General features: G+C 32.5%; 1 protein-coding gene across 1 annotated transcript in view; it reads right to left on the minus strand.

Moving 5' to 3' along the window:
* The window catches only part of EYS (eyes shut homolog), a 1607944-nt gene that overhangs the window by 581965 nt on the left and 1009335 nt on the right, over window positions 1-16644 (minus strand). Inside the window, 2 exon segments of the mRNA XM_045842859.1 lie at window positions 138-229; window positions 3511-3701. Of these exon segments, the coding sequence (XP_045698815.1) occupies window positions 138-229; window positions 3511-3701 (283 nt within the window).

The raw sequence follows: 16644 nt of genomic DNA on the forward strand, positions 1-16644 counted from the left end.
TATAAACATTAATTCACATACAGGAACATGTGAACACTAATCAGGATAACCTCCACTTTGAAATGGCAAGAACAATACCCAGAGGAAGTCTTTGCTACTTACAAGGTGAAGTGGAAAAGAAAATAAGTATATCTTACCTGATAAACAGTGAGTATTTCTGTCCATCATCCACTTTAATAGTGGTGTTAATGCTTCTTAATTTTGCTTCACCGGCACAGGAAAAGTAGTACTATGGGAAAAAAGTTTTTCCTTAGTATTTTAGTGTGAAATTAGCATCTCATACTTGCATTTGACTTAACAATTGACCAATATTTTTTATTGTCTTAGTGAGACAAGAAGTCTGAATCTTAAAGAGTGACAGCTCAAGGTATATAACCAATACATGCTAGAATTAAAACAAAGTGTATATATGTTATATACATATACTTGTGTATACCATGCATGTGTACACACACACACACACACACACACACACACACACACACACACTTTTGGTTTCTTTTCCAGTATTCTGGGGCATCTGGTTGAGAGAAGCAGCTTCTTCTGCTAGCAGGAGCAGGTATTATCGGAAAATTTCCTTAGATATTAGCACTGGGCAATGAGAAGCCAGTATGAATATAATTCTAGAGGGTGATGTTAATGTCACAGGAAAGGGAATTTTAAAGATTATGAGAGTTAGCCATATATTCTAAGTCTTCTAAAGCTTGAGGAGGTCTTTTGTAGGATTATTGCTAATTGGACCAATTGAGTTATGGTTTAAAAAGGGAAAATCATGTCTGTAACTGGTACATTTGACCAGACACTTCTGGGAATTTCATTAGTGGGTTCCGTAGCCTATTTGTTTTCTAACAGCATATACCTGAAATGTATATTGGTTATATTGTGGCTAGTCTTTCCCAGAAAAAGGCTATCTACCCTTTATTGTATCTATATCAGTAACTCGTTGCAATTAAATAAAAACAGTTGCATAGGGTTTCATAACTCCTATAATCTAGCTATATTAAACTGATACATCTAAATCTTCCCACATGTAGCCATAAGGTAAATATAATGCTATGTATTTTCATTTTTAATGGTATTTGGGCATTGCAAAATGTTCCTTTCCTTTATAAAAGTATCTGCTCCAACTTTACTTTAAGAAATACTTCAAACAGTATTGAGATTTTCAAAAACAAATATACCTACATACACTTTGTAGGAAAATAAGATGTATAACATTTGGCTGTATATTCTTCTGAAGCCATGTGAAACTAAGTTAAATTCTCTGTTTGTTTACTGAATTTTTACCCTGTGTCCAGCAAACAACCAAAGTTACTTAAGAATACATTGAATAGTTTTGACAGCATAGATAATAATTTATTTGTTTCTTATGTACAACACTTCGAAATCTGTGCTGTTAGTTAAGACAGTTGTTTAAGCTTAATGATAATGTACTGACCAACAATGCGGGTGTATTTGGGCAGAGCAGTTTCCTTAATTTGTTAAAATACTTCATAAAAATACTTTTCAGGTAGTACTATGTTATTAATTTCTATTATCTTCAGGGGTATCAAAATTAAACATATATAAAATATTCAGTGGGCAATTCTATTAATTTTACTTGAATTTTCCTTACTGTAAGTGGCTCTTTTATGATTGTATAAAAAACAGAATTTTCTGCCATTGATTATTTACTCCATATCATGGATTTTTAAAGCACTTTATAAGTGTCAACTGATTGTTTCCTTTCAAAACAAAAGAAAAAGGCAAACACAAAAATATATGGAAAAGGAATTATCTTTTTATTACCTCCATTAAACAGAGGTAGGAGCTGAGGTGGAGTGACTTGCCCTCAGACAGGGAGACACAGTGATTTGTGACACAGCGATTTGTGACACAGCTAATAAGTTGGTGGGGGGTGGGGTGGGGCTGATATTTGAGTTCTGAATGGAAGTATCTACCTACTTATCCCATGTTATTAGAGAAAGTCCAACAAAATATTTTTTAAAATTAAGTTTGATAAATAAAACTTTAGAGTTTAAATTTTTAGAGAAAATTTGACTAACATTCTGCATTTCTAGAATTTAAATAGGTCTTAAATTCTAATCATCATAAAAGTTTAAACACAAACATGTCTTTTTGTTAAAATTGTAAGGTAAATTATACTTTTGAAATAGATGAAATTATAGCCTCACAAATCATAGAGGAACAAAGAAAATCCTAAAATCACAAATATATAAGAATGCTGAAATTTTCTCTAAATCATTACAAGGAAGCAATGATGTGGGTGGAAAGAACATAGATTTTAGTACTGACACAACAGGGTGAAAATGTTTGATCTACCACCCTTAGTCTGTCCACAGGATCCTTGTGAGGTGCAAAGGGAAAATACCTAACCCTCACATTTGATTCATATGTCATAGGCATTCCTCCATAGTTTATATATCTTACTTTCTCACTCATTGCATTGCATTTACTTCACAATACTTACTAATATACTAATTTAAACCTCACAACAACTTGTATTACCCTTACTTTACAAGTAAATTTAAGCACAGAACCCGTAATTTTCTCACAAGTTCTCAAAGCTCTTAAGGAGCAGAGCTGGGATTCAAATTCTGACATTCTAGCTCCAGAGTCCATGATCTTAATAAACATTCTTAAGATGGAGCTTGATACCTAATTGCAATTCAATAAACAATAGTAATTATTATTATAGATGTATCAATATATAGCCTTTCTTGTCATAAAACTTGTAAGAAATGCTATACCTCTCTTTATCCTTTACATTCTACAATTCCTAAAGGTCTTGGTTCAACCTATCATAAGCTTACTTTTATTCATTCGAAAGTGAAAGAAGTCTCCTAATCCATTATATTTTCACCCAAAATTCTGACAAGTCTCTGAACATCCCTCAAAATGTCTGATTGGAGATGTCCACAGTAGTATGAGGAATTAGCTGAGATAGACACTCAGTTGTGGCAGTTGAGTCAGCAGCAGAAAAATGTACTAAGAGGAAACATTCTGAACATGACCAATGCCTTATATTTTCTTTATAATTCCTTACATTTGGTCTCTACATTTTTTCTGCTCATTTTAAGATGAATGGAAATTTCTGGTCTTAGCTAAAAAATACTGTACAGCAGAGATCAGCAAACTTCACTTAGGTGAGACTGATGTTTGATAATTTATTCTGGCATACCTTGCTCTGATTTCACATGTTTATTATTATTTGTAATAAATTGGAAGCAATACAAGGAGAACAAGATGTATTTCATTTACCATTGAATCTTCAGAACCTAACAAAGTGATTGGTAACAGATAAATATTCAAAGAATGAGTGAACAAATGAACATATGAATAAAAATGCTGCTACTACTATTAACCCTTTATATCTGTTTGACATTTATTTGTATAAATGTCAAACAGATATAAGACATTGGTATAATACATTGTACTAAATTATGCATGTGAGTTATATTAAAAAATTAGAATTTCTAAAATTTACTTTAAATAAATTTAATGGCTTACCTGTAAAGTACCATTTTCAATAAATAATTGGATAAAATATCCATCTACTAAATTTGAGTCTTGCTTGATATAGAGCAGGAGTCCATAGGAGTTGAAGGTATGAAATTCTAGGGAGATGTTATTTTGTGGATTTAAAAATATATTCTGAAATTGTAGATAGGAATCTCCATAATAACAAACACAACTGAAATCTGTGGAATCAGAAAAAAATGCAATTTAGTTTGGAATAGTTGTCCAAGAACTGGGTGTCACATTATTGTCATCAGCATAAGGTTTTCTGAAATGGCTCACACTTGACTGTTTCCTGCCTGTTACAACACAGGCACCTATTCCTATGCCATAGTCACAGTGGTTTGTCATAATTTATGTGTATTGAGGGATTCATGATTAAATTTCACTGCAGGGCACACATGTCCAGATGATTAATTTTCAACATTGCTTAGGTTTTACTGAGATTTTATGTTATAGGTCAACAGAAATAGAAACATTTTCTAAAAGTGTCACTCACTGCATACATAAGGTGTTGATACAAAATTATGATTTATGTTATTATTAATTTGATTGGATTGCTATGAGTGCCAATAGAGGCAATTGGTATTAAAGGAATTACCACCTTTTTGTGACACTATATTATCTGAGCTTCTTTAGAAAATCTCTCATTTCTTTTTTCTTTTCCCTTCTGAATGATTACATTTTAATTACCCTTAACCTTTCAAGCAAAATATGGAGATATTTTGAGCAAAATACTTTAATTAATTAACTAATTAATTAATTAATTTTCTAGTCCGGATCCACATATTATATTTAGTTGTTATATCCCTTTAGTTTCTTTTAGTCAAGGATAATTGCCTACTTTTTTTTGTTTGGTATTTATTGTTTATTACATTTACTTTTTAAAAATAAATGTATGATGTTTTGAATTTTAGCCTCTTATTCTTTTTGTCTATTTAAAAAAAAATTTAATTGTTCTTCGATTACAGTTGTCCCCACTTTTCCCTCATTACTCTCCCCTGTCCTACCCATTCCCCACCTCCCTTGTTCAATCCTCCTCTCTGTTGTCTTTGTCTATGGGTCCTTAATTTTTGTTCCTTGACTTGACCCTTCTCCTTCTTTCCCCCATTACCTGCCTCCCTCTTCCCCTCCGGTCACTGTCAGTTTGTTCTTTATTTCAACGTGTCTGGCTATATTTTCCTTGCTTGTTTGTTTTGTTGATTAGGTTGGACTTATAGGTGACAGCATATGGTATTTGTCTTTCACCACTTGACTTATTTCACTTAGCATAATGCTCTCCAGATCCATCCATGCTGTTGCGAAGGGTAGGAGTTCTTTTTATCTACTCCATAGTATTCCATTGTGTAAATGTACCACAGTTTTTTGATTTAATGAAATCTAGTTAGCTTATTTCTCTGAATAAGGTGTTAGTAATTTTATATTAATAAAAGTTTTCCTTGATAAATACATAATTGATTACTATTGGTTGATATTTCTATAGCAATGGATTTGAGCATCTTCTTTCTTTCTCCTTTCTTCTCTTCTTTCTGTGACATACATTCATGGACATCAATACTCTCCTTCAAAACTTTCAAGTTGCTTATTCTCTTATAATTAATAGCAGAAATTATTCATGAAACTTTGAATTTTAGTTTGCTGTCCATCAAGGTTAGATCTTTTAAAAATCTTTACTTTAAAACTGCTATATATTTTATATTCTATAAGAAGTATTTTTGTTATTTTAAATATTTAATAAAGCTTTAAAACTACCATATTTGTTATATATAATATGCATCCATGTTTTGTGTGAATTATACACAGGATTACTATCCTCATGGTATATAATCATAATACCCATGTATAATGAGAATCCTTATTTTTCCCTCAAAAATTTGGGCAAAAAGTACACAGTATACAAGGCAAAAAAAATATGGTACTCATTGTGCAAAATTTCCAAACTTGTAAAAAAAAAACCTGTAAGAAAATAATCAGCCAAACCTAGAAGAAATTTTTCCTTTTAATCAGAAATAAAAAAGCTTGAAATACTTCCAGAAAACATTTGTGCTTTGTAGACATATCAAAAGCATATGTGTTTTTATCAATACTCTATTAGAGAAAGTAGCTCCAAAATTGAAAATATTAACAATGTTCTTTCAATTTTGGCATTGCCATTGTTTTAGTTGTTATATTTGAGACAGAGACAGATATTTCCTCCTTATAAAGTTTCTTTTTTAAAGTAACTCAACAACTTTTATTAAAGACTTGTATTATTAATTATAAATCAGAGCCAGTCACTTACTGAGCCATTAGAATTTACATATCTGTTTGTCTGTAGGCAGTGGTTCATTTTCTAGTAATTCCTCAAAAATAAACCATAGAATCAAAGAATGTTTAAGTTGGGAGGTATTTTGGGGGTCTCTTGCTTGACGCTAAGCTGATAACACTACTGCAAAGATTTTGACTCTTAAATAATCCTTTTCCTTGTAAACTTTTAATGATAATGTTAAAAGCATGGTACAATAGAATTTCATATATTAAATAATTTTTAAAAGTTTTAGCCATTTATTTGATTGAATTGGGAATGAAGTCAAATATTCATTTTACTTATAAGTTCAAAATATGAAAGAGCAGAAAATATTTTCAAAGTCTAATATTATAATATGAATATATCCAACATTGGTGAAATAAAGAAACTACTATATATTTTAAATGCTTTAGAAGAAATTTATTGTCCAATCAACAATAGCAAACTCAAAAACTTATTTAATTTCATTATTTTGGGATATATAGTTTTATGGACAAAATTTTTGAAAATTAAGTGGCTTGGTCCTCATGTGACCAGCACCCTGTACAAAGTCCACACGTTTACTCATTGGTCAGCTATGTGGAGTCAAGAGCCACACATGTTTGGTTCATTATTTTATTCTAAATGACTGATTTTCTTAAGCATGTAAGCCACTTACTATCTGTTATGAAAAATATAATTGCTTTTGTTTAAATGTACTTGGAAAATTGTGTTCTGTTATGTTGGATAAAAAATCAGGAAATATTTTGTACAGAGTATTAGATCATGTTTGTAGTGTTTCCCATTCAAGTGCATGAATACAGACCCCAGTTTACACTCCCTTTAGCAAAAATCTCAAATAAAAAGAATGATGATGTGAAGAAAAGTACAGAGACTATTTCCAGTAAAGATGGGCTAGCGCAGTGAGTTTCATCCCATGTGCCACAGCACACTGGTGTGTCAGAAGGACTTTTAAAACACACAATACCTGACTATTTAGTTAGGGACACTGACCAGTTTTCCTTTAGATTGTCAAATAAAAAAATGACAACAGCCAATACAACAATTGTCACTTGATATGAATGAATAAAAAATTGTACCTTTTTTTGTCGGATCACTAAAAATAATATACTTTTAGTGTACCACAGAATTTTAGAAATTAGTTTATGTATGTCATGAGACAAAAAAATGTTGACAATCACCAGGCCAGTGTTAATATGTTTTTCATTATTGAGAATTCAATTGTTTCTGCCTCTGGTTGTTCCTTTTTCCAAATAGAAAAAAACTTTATCTGAATTGTATGCCCTCATATTATAATTATACCTCTGAATGAGTATGTATGCTTTTGGTACAAATAACCAGAAAGCCCAATTTCAAATAACTTCAGCACTAAATAATTGAATTGCTTAAGTGAGAAGTTCAAGAATAGGGTGGGCTTCCAAATGAATGTTTGTTTATACAAAAGGATAGCTGGCTTCTCAGAAAACACCTAGACTTATTCTGTCTGTCCATTCTGCTATTCACAAAGTATGCTTTAATCAGACTTGCTTTTCTCCTGATTTAATATAGTGGTCACTGGTAGTTTAAGTTACATAATTCCTCATTTGTGTCCAGTTCTCAGTTTCCTATACTTTCAAAGGAGAAAGGAAGACTTTTCCCAAACATAGAATGAATATTGTCAAACAGCTAACTGGCTAGAACTGGATTACCAATGAAGCCCTCCATTAAAGATGAGGATGGGGTCATCTTTAGATGCTGTGGGGATGGGTCACAGTGGACCAAGTGTGTTCTGTTGGGAAGAATGCTACAAAATCAAATCCACATACCCGAGATTTATAACTTATTTCATAGTTAATATCTGACTGTTGGGTTCAAAGACTCAGAATGCTCAATTACACATACAAACTAAAGACTTTAACTTTCATCTCCAGCTTCCTGCCTCTGCTACTCCTCCTGAGAGGTAATTTTTTATTTCACTTCTAACAGCACATATTGAGTATAAGAGAGTATAAAACTAAAAATTTTACTTAAAATTTGGTTGCTCTTGCTAGGTGGACAGATGCCAAATTTTTTTGACTCATAATTATTTGAATATCCAGGGCATACTGATCCATAGCCACTTCCACTACATGAGGGTAAAGAAAAGTTCAAAGATGTTTAATGAAAAATCAGGAGTCAATATACCTGACCCCCCCTACTGCACAAAAAGAGGAGGTTTAAATACATTGAAAGAATATGAAAATAAATATACTTTAGAAAAAATCAATAATATAGGCTTTAGGCAAAAACAAATATTTAAATTAGAATGAACAATATAAAAGTAATGTTTCTCCTTTTAATAAGACAATACATAGAAAAAGTAAAAGATGAAAAATCTTGAACCATTTTTTTGATTTTTTGGTTAGAAGATCAGAAAATACTAAATAGATTTTAAGGGACAGTCTTTTTATTGTTAGTGTTCTATGTATAAGTTTAAATGTGAAAGTTGGAATCTTATAAGAGGATAAGTGAACACCAAGCTTTTCTACAAGCTGATAGTCTGATAATGACTCTGTAATGACTAGATAGTTTAAACAAAGAATATAATATTTAACCCCATTTCTAGTAGATTATTGTCAATATCTGTGTAATCCATGAGTAATCTCTGAAAGAAGAGTGACTGTATATGTATCCATATACACACATCCCTAGCTGAATGTTAAGAAGTAATTCACAATTAAGATGCAAAATGGTCCTTTGTTTCACATATCTTAGAAATTTTATCTAGGAAATAATAGTGGACATTTGTGATACATGTGTATACAATTTTTTGTTAAATGAAGTACTAATTTGAGAAAAGACTATAAGTACAAGTTAAATGTAATTCATATAGGAGGGTTTACTAGACTGTTCATAAAGAAACTTTGATGAGTCTCAATTTTTGATTCTACCAATAAGCATATCAGCAACTAAAAAACTCTGTGACTTGGTTCTTTTCATCTGTTTTATTTCTAGAAAGAAGAGCTTGGACTTATAATTACAAAATACTCTCCAAGTTTAATACCTCATACTTCCACATTCTACCAAATGTGTCTAATTCACCTTAAAATCCAACTTTACATAATCCATTTAAGTTCATCTCAATTAGTTTAATAACTACTAATAAGCAGGAGAAAGAAAATTAATATTTACCCACCGTTTTTATATGCTAGGTTTTGTTAAATACCTTATTAATGCTTCTTAACATATTAACATTTTTCCTGGTAATTTAAAGATTTATGTTATTTGAAAGTGGTTTTATAAGAACAAAACATATTTCAAAATAAATTATGAAATATTTGTTTCTTTCATAGATTTTCACAGATTGTTTAGTCATGGATTGTAAGTCAATGACAATTCATGGAGCAAGTATTAATCGTGTAATGCACACAAAAAAGGAAGTTTACAAAATAAACAATACTGAAAAGGAAAGCCAGAGTATCCAGTTTAAGATTAGCAGCATCCTCAGTGTAGCCAAAGAAAATTTATAATAAATATGAGCTACAGAGGCAGATTTTAAGAAAATAGATGATTGAAAGAAAAGCTGAGAGAAAACTAGTCAAATAGTTGAATAATTCTTCTTTCTGAAAGTAATTCATGATCTTTCTAAAAGAAGATACAACACCTGTGATCACAATATTTTCCTTTTGCCAGCAAATGAAAATGTCTGTGAAATTCCTTTAATAGTCACCCATAACAATAGGAAGCAGCTTCTTCAAAATACAAGTTAAATCATACCACTCTCCTGCTTAAAAACATTTGTTGCTGCCAGTTGCCTATGTAATAATTTCTTAGTATTTACTCTGTATAGAATCTTTTTGAGCATTTCTTTCTCCTTTTGTCTTTTAACGTGGAGTTCCAATTGTTGCAGGAAAACTCCCAGAGCAGTCATTCTTTCCATACTCATTTGCATTACCAGTTCTGTTTCCAGGATCATTATCTGATTTTTTGGGACAGATTGTCAACTCCAATCTAAACAAACACTGGCTTAAATAGTATAGCTTTATGATAAGTCCTGACATTGGACTGGGAAAGTCCTTCATATTCTTTCTCAGGATTGTGTTGTTTACTATTTGCCCTGTGCTTAAATTTTGGAATTGGTTACATGTACAAGCATCCTATTAAAATACATAAAATTCTTATTAAAAGTGATTTGAATTCCATTAGTTTTACAAAAAGAAACTGTACATAATTGTTGTATTTATGATATTTTATCTTCCTATACAGGGACATAATGTATGTCTGCATTTTACTAGGGTTTCTAAAACATTTTTAATATAGTTTTATAACTTCTTCATAAAGTTTTCATGCATATTTTCTTAGGTTAACTTCTAGAAATATAAGGAATTTATTGCTATTTTAAATAGTTTTTTGAAATGTTATATATTAACTCATTATGTTAGAATATTGAAATTCAACTGACTTTTATATTGGGCAACCTTGTTGAACTTTCTTATTTTTTAATAATACTATATCACCTGTGAGAAATGAAATGTTTCTTTCTTCAGTTCCTAATACTTAAACTCTTCTGAGTTTATTACATTGCCTAGGACTATCAGGAAAAACAATGAACTGAAATAATGGTAATAAGACCGTTTGCCTTGTTTTGATTTCACAGTTAAGATTTTAAAGTTTTTATCTTGGAGTACAGTGTTTTGCTCTTCTTTTACAAGTGATACCTTTTAGCTCATTAAGGAAGCTCATAGACACAGAAACTTACTGGTGGTTGCCAGAGGAGGGAAGATTGAGGATGTGTGAAATGCATGAAGGGGGTCAAAACATATAAACTTCCAGTTATAAGTTCCATAAGCCAAGGAGATATAATGTAGAGCATGCTGACCATAGTTAATAATATTATATTGCATATTTGCAAGTTGCTAATGATGTGTGTATGAACATGAATTGCATTTGCCAAAATTCATGTTTAGGATATCAACATCTATGCTGATGATTAAGATGACCTTTGAATTTTTTCATTTTATATGCCTCCCTTTCTGATTTCCATACTAAAGGTTTACTTAGTTTTATTAAATAAACTGAACAATGTGATTTCTACATCTAGTTTCTGAAAGTGTGGAAGTGTTTTTGTTTACTTACCATCCAAATTCTGTATCAAACTACAAAATTGTGAATCATACATCCTAAAGTAACTACAAAGGTTTTATTTAATGTACTAATTAGAAATCAGAACATCACCAGAGGCACACTAGTGATTTACAAGGAGATTTAGTTTTTAAGTTGGTCACTTACCAGAAGTCACATCACACTTCTCTACTTCCCCATTTTTGCCTGTAAAATTAGGTATTACCTATCATGAACTTGTAATTACAACAGATGTGATTTTAGTTGGAACTCCTGGATTTAATTATGCACTTTATCACTTAAAATCCTGGGATCTTAGATAAAGATTTTAACCTCCTTGAGCCTCTCTTAGTGTCTTCATCCATACAATGGCAGTAACAAGGCTGTTCTGTTCTAATACATGTGGAATTACTGGATGAAGAATTTGCTCCAGTCTGTATTCGGGAAAGAAAACTTCTATAATGAAACGGAAACAGTTTTGCAACCAAAATTTATTTTTAAAAATAGTTCTTACATGCATATACTCTATGTTTTTCTGTGGCATGTGTTCAGAAGGTCTGCACATGTGGCACTGCCGCACTCAGCAGACCTGGGCAGAGCCTGGAGGACTCCAGGCAGTGTGTAATGAAGCTGCCCTGAGATCCAGAAGTGCCTTCTGTTCCCAGAGCAGCTCACATGTTTACCTGTTTACAGAAGTAAAATATATGAATAAAACTAAATTCAAGCTTTAAATTTTACCAATAATGACAATGCAAATTACATTGTCCTGTACTTGCTACCTAACACACATGCATCATCTAATTTCATTCTCACTGCAATTTAGCAAACGTGTGAGGTCGATATTCTTATGAGTCCTTATGAGTCGATATTCTTATGAGTCCTATATATTTTTTAAATTTTATTTATTTACTTTTAGAGAGAGGAGGAGGGAGGGAGAAAGAGAGGGAGAAAACATCAATGTGTGGTTGTCTCTCATGTAGCCCTCACTGGGACCTGGCCTGCAACCCACACATGTGCCCTGACTGAGTTTCAAACCAGTGACCCTTTGATATACAGCCAGGGTAAGCCCTATATTTTTATCTAAGAAACTGAGGCTCAGGGAAGGTCATCTGATCAAAGTTAAAGATCTTAGAAATTGGCTTCTTTCATAAAAGTTCTTTTATTCTTTAATACCAGTTTTATTCTGTATGAACAGGCTACTTAATGATTTTAAACATAGAGTCTTCACAATTATATTTTTTAAATAGTCATTTTTAAGAAGTCCAGTGTGGACCCTCATATTTAATTTTTACTTCCTCTGTAATGTAAGAGAGTAGTATAATAATAAGTATTACTGAATGCACAAATAGTGTCCAACTTTCCAATGGACTCCAAAGTGCTTATTACTTAGTTTTTGAGTATAGCTTTTTTCTTAAAATTATTTGTAAACAATTAGTAAGCTCTTAGTTAGTTTATAATATATATTTCACAATAAATATACTCTAAAATTAAATTATATTTAATCTTTGAGATGACATGTATAATTTTTCCTTCTCGTCTTATTTCTGTTTAATGTTTAAGATATATTATAGGCTATCTGGTCTTTTATAGGTAGGCTGGAAATCTACCCACTGCTTAAAATATAATTTCATGCAGAAAATATATTCCCACAGATATATGAGAATGTGGCAGCACTAGGGAAACCTCTATTATCTTCTTAAACTTTTCATCTTCTTGACCAACTAGTGTACTAAGAAAAGGAAACACATGACTCAGAATTTTTTTCTTGTGCTCCAGGGCCATCACAGTTTCCTGAAAGTCTCTCATACAAATTGAGAATAAATCAATTGTTTCAATGTTGAGAAGTCCTTATATTTATTTTTTTCTTACAATTTCAACAAATTATATTTCCTATTTATAAAATTAGTAATAACAAAACATGCAAAAATCTATGTTGAGTGAGTATCAGTCAATGTATATCATCATAACAGACTTCAGGGGGCACAACATTGGTAAAAATTAAGTAGTTGAGGTGTATCATATATTCGTCAAAAGCCATCAGATTCAGACTATAATGGTTGCCCATAATATATTTGAAAATAAAGTAGCAATTTAACAAGTTCTAAAAAGTAATTGCTATTGTGTAGCATTTCTTAATTTCCAGTAAATCAGAATACAAATGCTACTACCAATACCATCCTTTATGCAACATAACTAAATGATTTGTAACAACAACTTATGTTATAATTAATAAAACTGAACACTTTTTCTAATTTTCCAGGTATACTGCTGCTTATTTCAGGCAGCATTTCAAAAGTAAAATATTTTAATTTGTGCTTTAAAAATTTAGTAGTTAATTTATCACTTAAGTGTAATTAAATAGAATCATAAATACTTTATATTTACTCACCAAATATTCTTTGTTCATGTACTTTATTTTACAATCTACATATTACTTCAATAATGCCTATAGTCTAATTGTCACCCTCAAGCTGTCCTGGCAATTATCAGCTTTAATTCTTTCTTTATAATGTTTAGATTTTACCGATAGTTAAGAGAAATAGAGGTGTTAATAGAGATTACCCGTATCTCACCTTATCCTAGCAATCAGTTTTTAATTAAATGTAATTTTCAACTCTTTACCTGATCTTTCAACATTGTTACAGGTTTAAGACTAATTTTTGGTATTAACCAGCAGCTGACCAGAGGGAAGAGTATAAAAGAAAAACACACTCATGCTTCTCAAAATTGTAAGGCAGAGACAGACAGATAAAAGGGAGACTATGCAAGTAAAAATGTTACAGATAAGATGATTTTATACTGTGAAATGTAAAATGTGGAATAAAATGGAGTCACTTATGTTAAAAGGCTTTAAAGTGGAGCCAGGAGGCCATTAATGAAATGGGTCTTATGCACATTCTCACCACACAGAATGTGAACTTTTGAAGTGGGCAAAACTATAAATATTCCAGAATGCTGCAAAAACACCTACAGCCCCTCACAGAGACAGGCTTTTATGTAGGGATAACTTTAGTGATCCCATTTAGCCAAAATTAGCTTTCTGCTGTCAGCACCAATTAAGATTCTTTGTGACTGGTGTATGCAAATTTCTTTTGTTTCCCAGAGGGACACTGTTTGGGTTGTTACCCGAATCTGTACATTTCTGATTGCAGTTCTTTTAATTGCAAATAAACATTTTTCTTTGTTTTGCTTGATTATTGCCTCCAGATGATTTAGGTTAACAATACACATACACACACTCATATATATATATGAGTTTATACACACACACACACACACACACACAAAAGTTCACTATTAAAAAGTCCTCACAAACCACATACATATGTTGTTTCCTCATTTATTTGTACTAGGTGGCATTTTTAAAGCTCTTTCTAGTCCTTTTAGAATAAAGTATGGAGCAAAGGAAAAAAAGAGACACTATATTTTTCACTGTGAGACTGCAAAGGGAATGGTTTACAAGCCAAAAAGGTGACATTCCCAGGGTGGAGGTGAGCAGCTGGGGAAGCTTGGATGAGGAAAGAGTGTGGTAGAGACTGATACAAGGTAACCATTTTGGAGAAGGCATTAATGGAAAGTTGAAGAATAAGCATTTTGAAATACACAGTTTATTTCCTTAGACCAATTTTGGAAATATGTCTTATATTCTTTACATTCCAGTGTCTATGGAAATGCCAGTGGTTTAACAAAAACACATTTATATTACTAAAAATTAATCTGGTTAAACACAATAATTCTAATGGTAGGAATATTGAATTTAGACTCAGAGGACTTGAATGGGGATTCATTAGTTCATTGTGTAAATCTGAGGCACAAAATGACATCTTTGGCATGTTTTACTTTCTTCAGGGCACATATTTTGAAAGTTTACTCTATTTTGATTTTGGAAATGATTTAAAACTCATACTATTGAAAAAAGAGGTAAATTGTCTTCACCTTTATTAGGCAAAATAATTATATTTCATTCCAGGAAAATACTGATATTTTATATCATTTATTTATGCTATATCTGAAAATGAATGGACATACTATTTGCTTATAATAAGTCTTTAAAAGGTGTCAATTATTGGAATGTCTCAAAACTGTAATAATCACTTAAGTTTTCTATTTTTCTAGTATTAGGAAAACAAAGTTTTATTTCACAATATTGTGGACTAGTTTTTTCAGGAATGAAATGGCACATGAATGTTACCAGCTATTGGACCTCAGTTCTTACATTCTGGCTAAGAAATAACTCAGAGCTGACTCAGATACAAGCATAAGTTAACTTAGAGAGTCAAAGAATTAGACTAAGTGAGCTGTGGAAGAAGTGAGCAAGCTGGGCTGTGTGGGCTCAGGAAACAACTTACAGAGGCAAAAGAAGGGCCTTTGGGACTTAGGAGAAAGAAAGTAAGGCTATATGCTGCGCTGCCATGTGGGGGGAGTGGGTGGGAAGGAGAAGGGGAAAGGCTCAGTGGTGCTCCAGAGAGAGAGTGTGTGCTGGGAAGAGGAGTGGTAGGATAAGGTGAGGGCCTACTGCAGAGAGAGCCACTTGGTTCACTGAGGGCTTTTAAGGGCAGAGATCTTAGGGAAATGCCAGGGGAGGATCTCAATAGAATATTCATCAGCTTTCCAGGGGTGTCCTTTCATAGTCATGGCCTCCACTGATTGGTCAGCACCAGGGGGTCATTAGTCATTTCACCTATTTGTGATGTTAGCCCTGGTGTCCCTCCATCTAGCCTGCTGCTTTTTGGGGCGTAGAGATGAAACAGCTGAGGCCTAGATATTATTTCTAGTTTGACCAAAACTTGTCTTCTGGTCAACAGACCCAAAGCTTTGTTCCTAAGGTTATTTGATGCCAGTCAGAACCTCATTGTCCTGAGGGCTTAATGCTTAAGGGAATGGTCATGCAAGGGCTTGTATGGGAGTCTTTTTTTATTGCATTTTTTCAATTACAATTTATCCCACTTATACCTTCTTTCACTTCTACCTCCATCCCCTCCCCATCACAATCACCACACTGTTGTCCATGTCCATGAGTCCTTTTTCATTATTGCTCAAATTCTCCATCTCCTAACCCCAGATGGCTCCCAGAGCTGTCATCCTGCTCTCTATCTATGAGTCTGTCTCTATTTTGCTTGTTCATTCAGTTTATTCCTTAGAGACCTGGAGTTCATTATGCTAAGTGAAATAAGCTAGTCAGAGAAAGACAAATATCATGTGATTTCACCTGTAGCGGAGTTTCTGAAACTATTCTCTGGCTCTCTTGTTTCTCTTCTAAGGTGTTCTACAATATAACTAACTACATGACTAGAGACTTGCTAGGGGAGAAAAGGTCACCCTGAGGGTGAGGTCCCACCCTACAATTGACCATAGCTAGGTACCTGGAGCTTTCTGCCCTGGTGTCCTTCCATACCTGGCCCACTGTCCTTGTTGTGCTCATGCCTGTCTAACTATCTACTCCAATTTTATACTTCAACTTAAAATGTATCTTTTTTAATTCCAAAGTTGTTAAAGACACAGATGTATTAATTTAATTTAATTTGAGTGACATAAAATTTAAGGAATAAATTGTAATGAAACAGGAATAAAGAATTTCCTTGGAAAAATGTCTTGTCAAGATTTGAAAATTCTGGCCATCTGGATGTCCTTGTACATCTCAGTGGGCTCAGTGGGCTATGTAGGATATCCTGACATATTAAGATTAAAAATTAGTCTGATTTCATTCAACGACTGCTAGATATGTCAGCACATAGGTGGTTTGGTGAAAAATATATTCT

Source organism: Phyllostomus hastatus, unplaced genomic scaffold (genome assembly GCF_019186645.2).
Source record: "Phyllostomus hastatus isolate PE091 unplaced genomic scaffold, TTU_PhHast_1.1 phas_contig_40, whole genome shotgun sequence".
Taxonomy (NCBI): domain Eukaryota; kingdom Metazoa; phylum Chordata; class Mammalia; order Chiroptera; family Phyllostomidae; genus Phyllostomus; species Phyllostomus hastatus.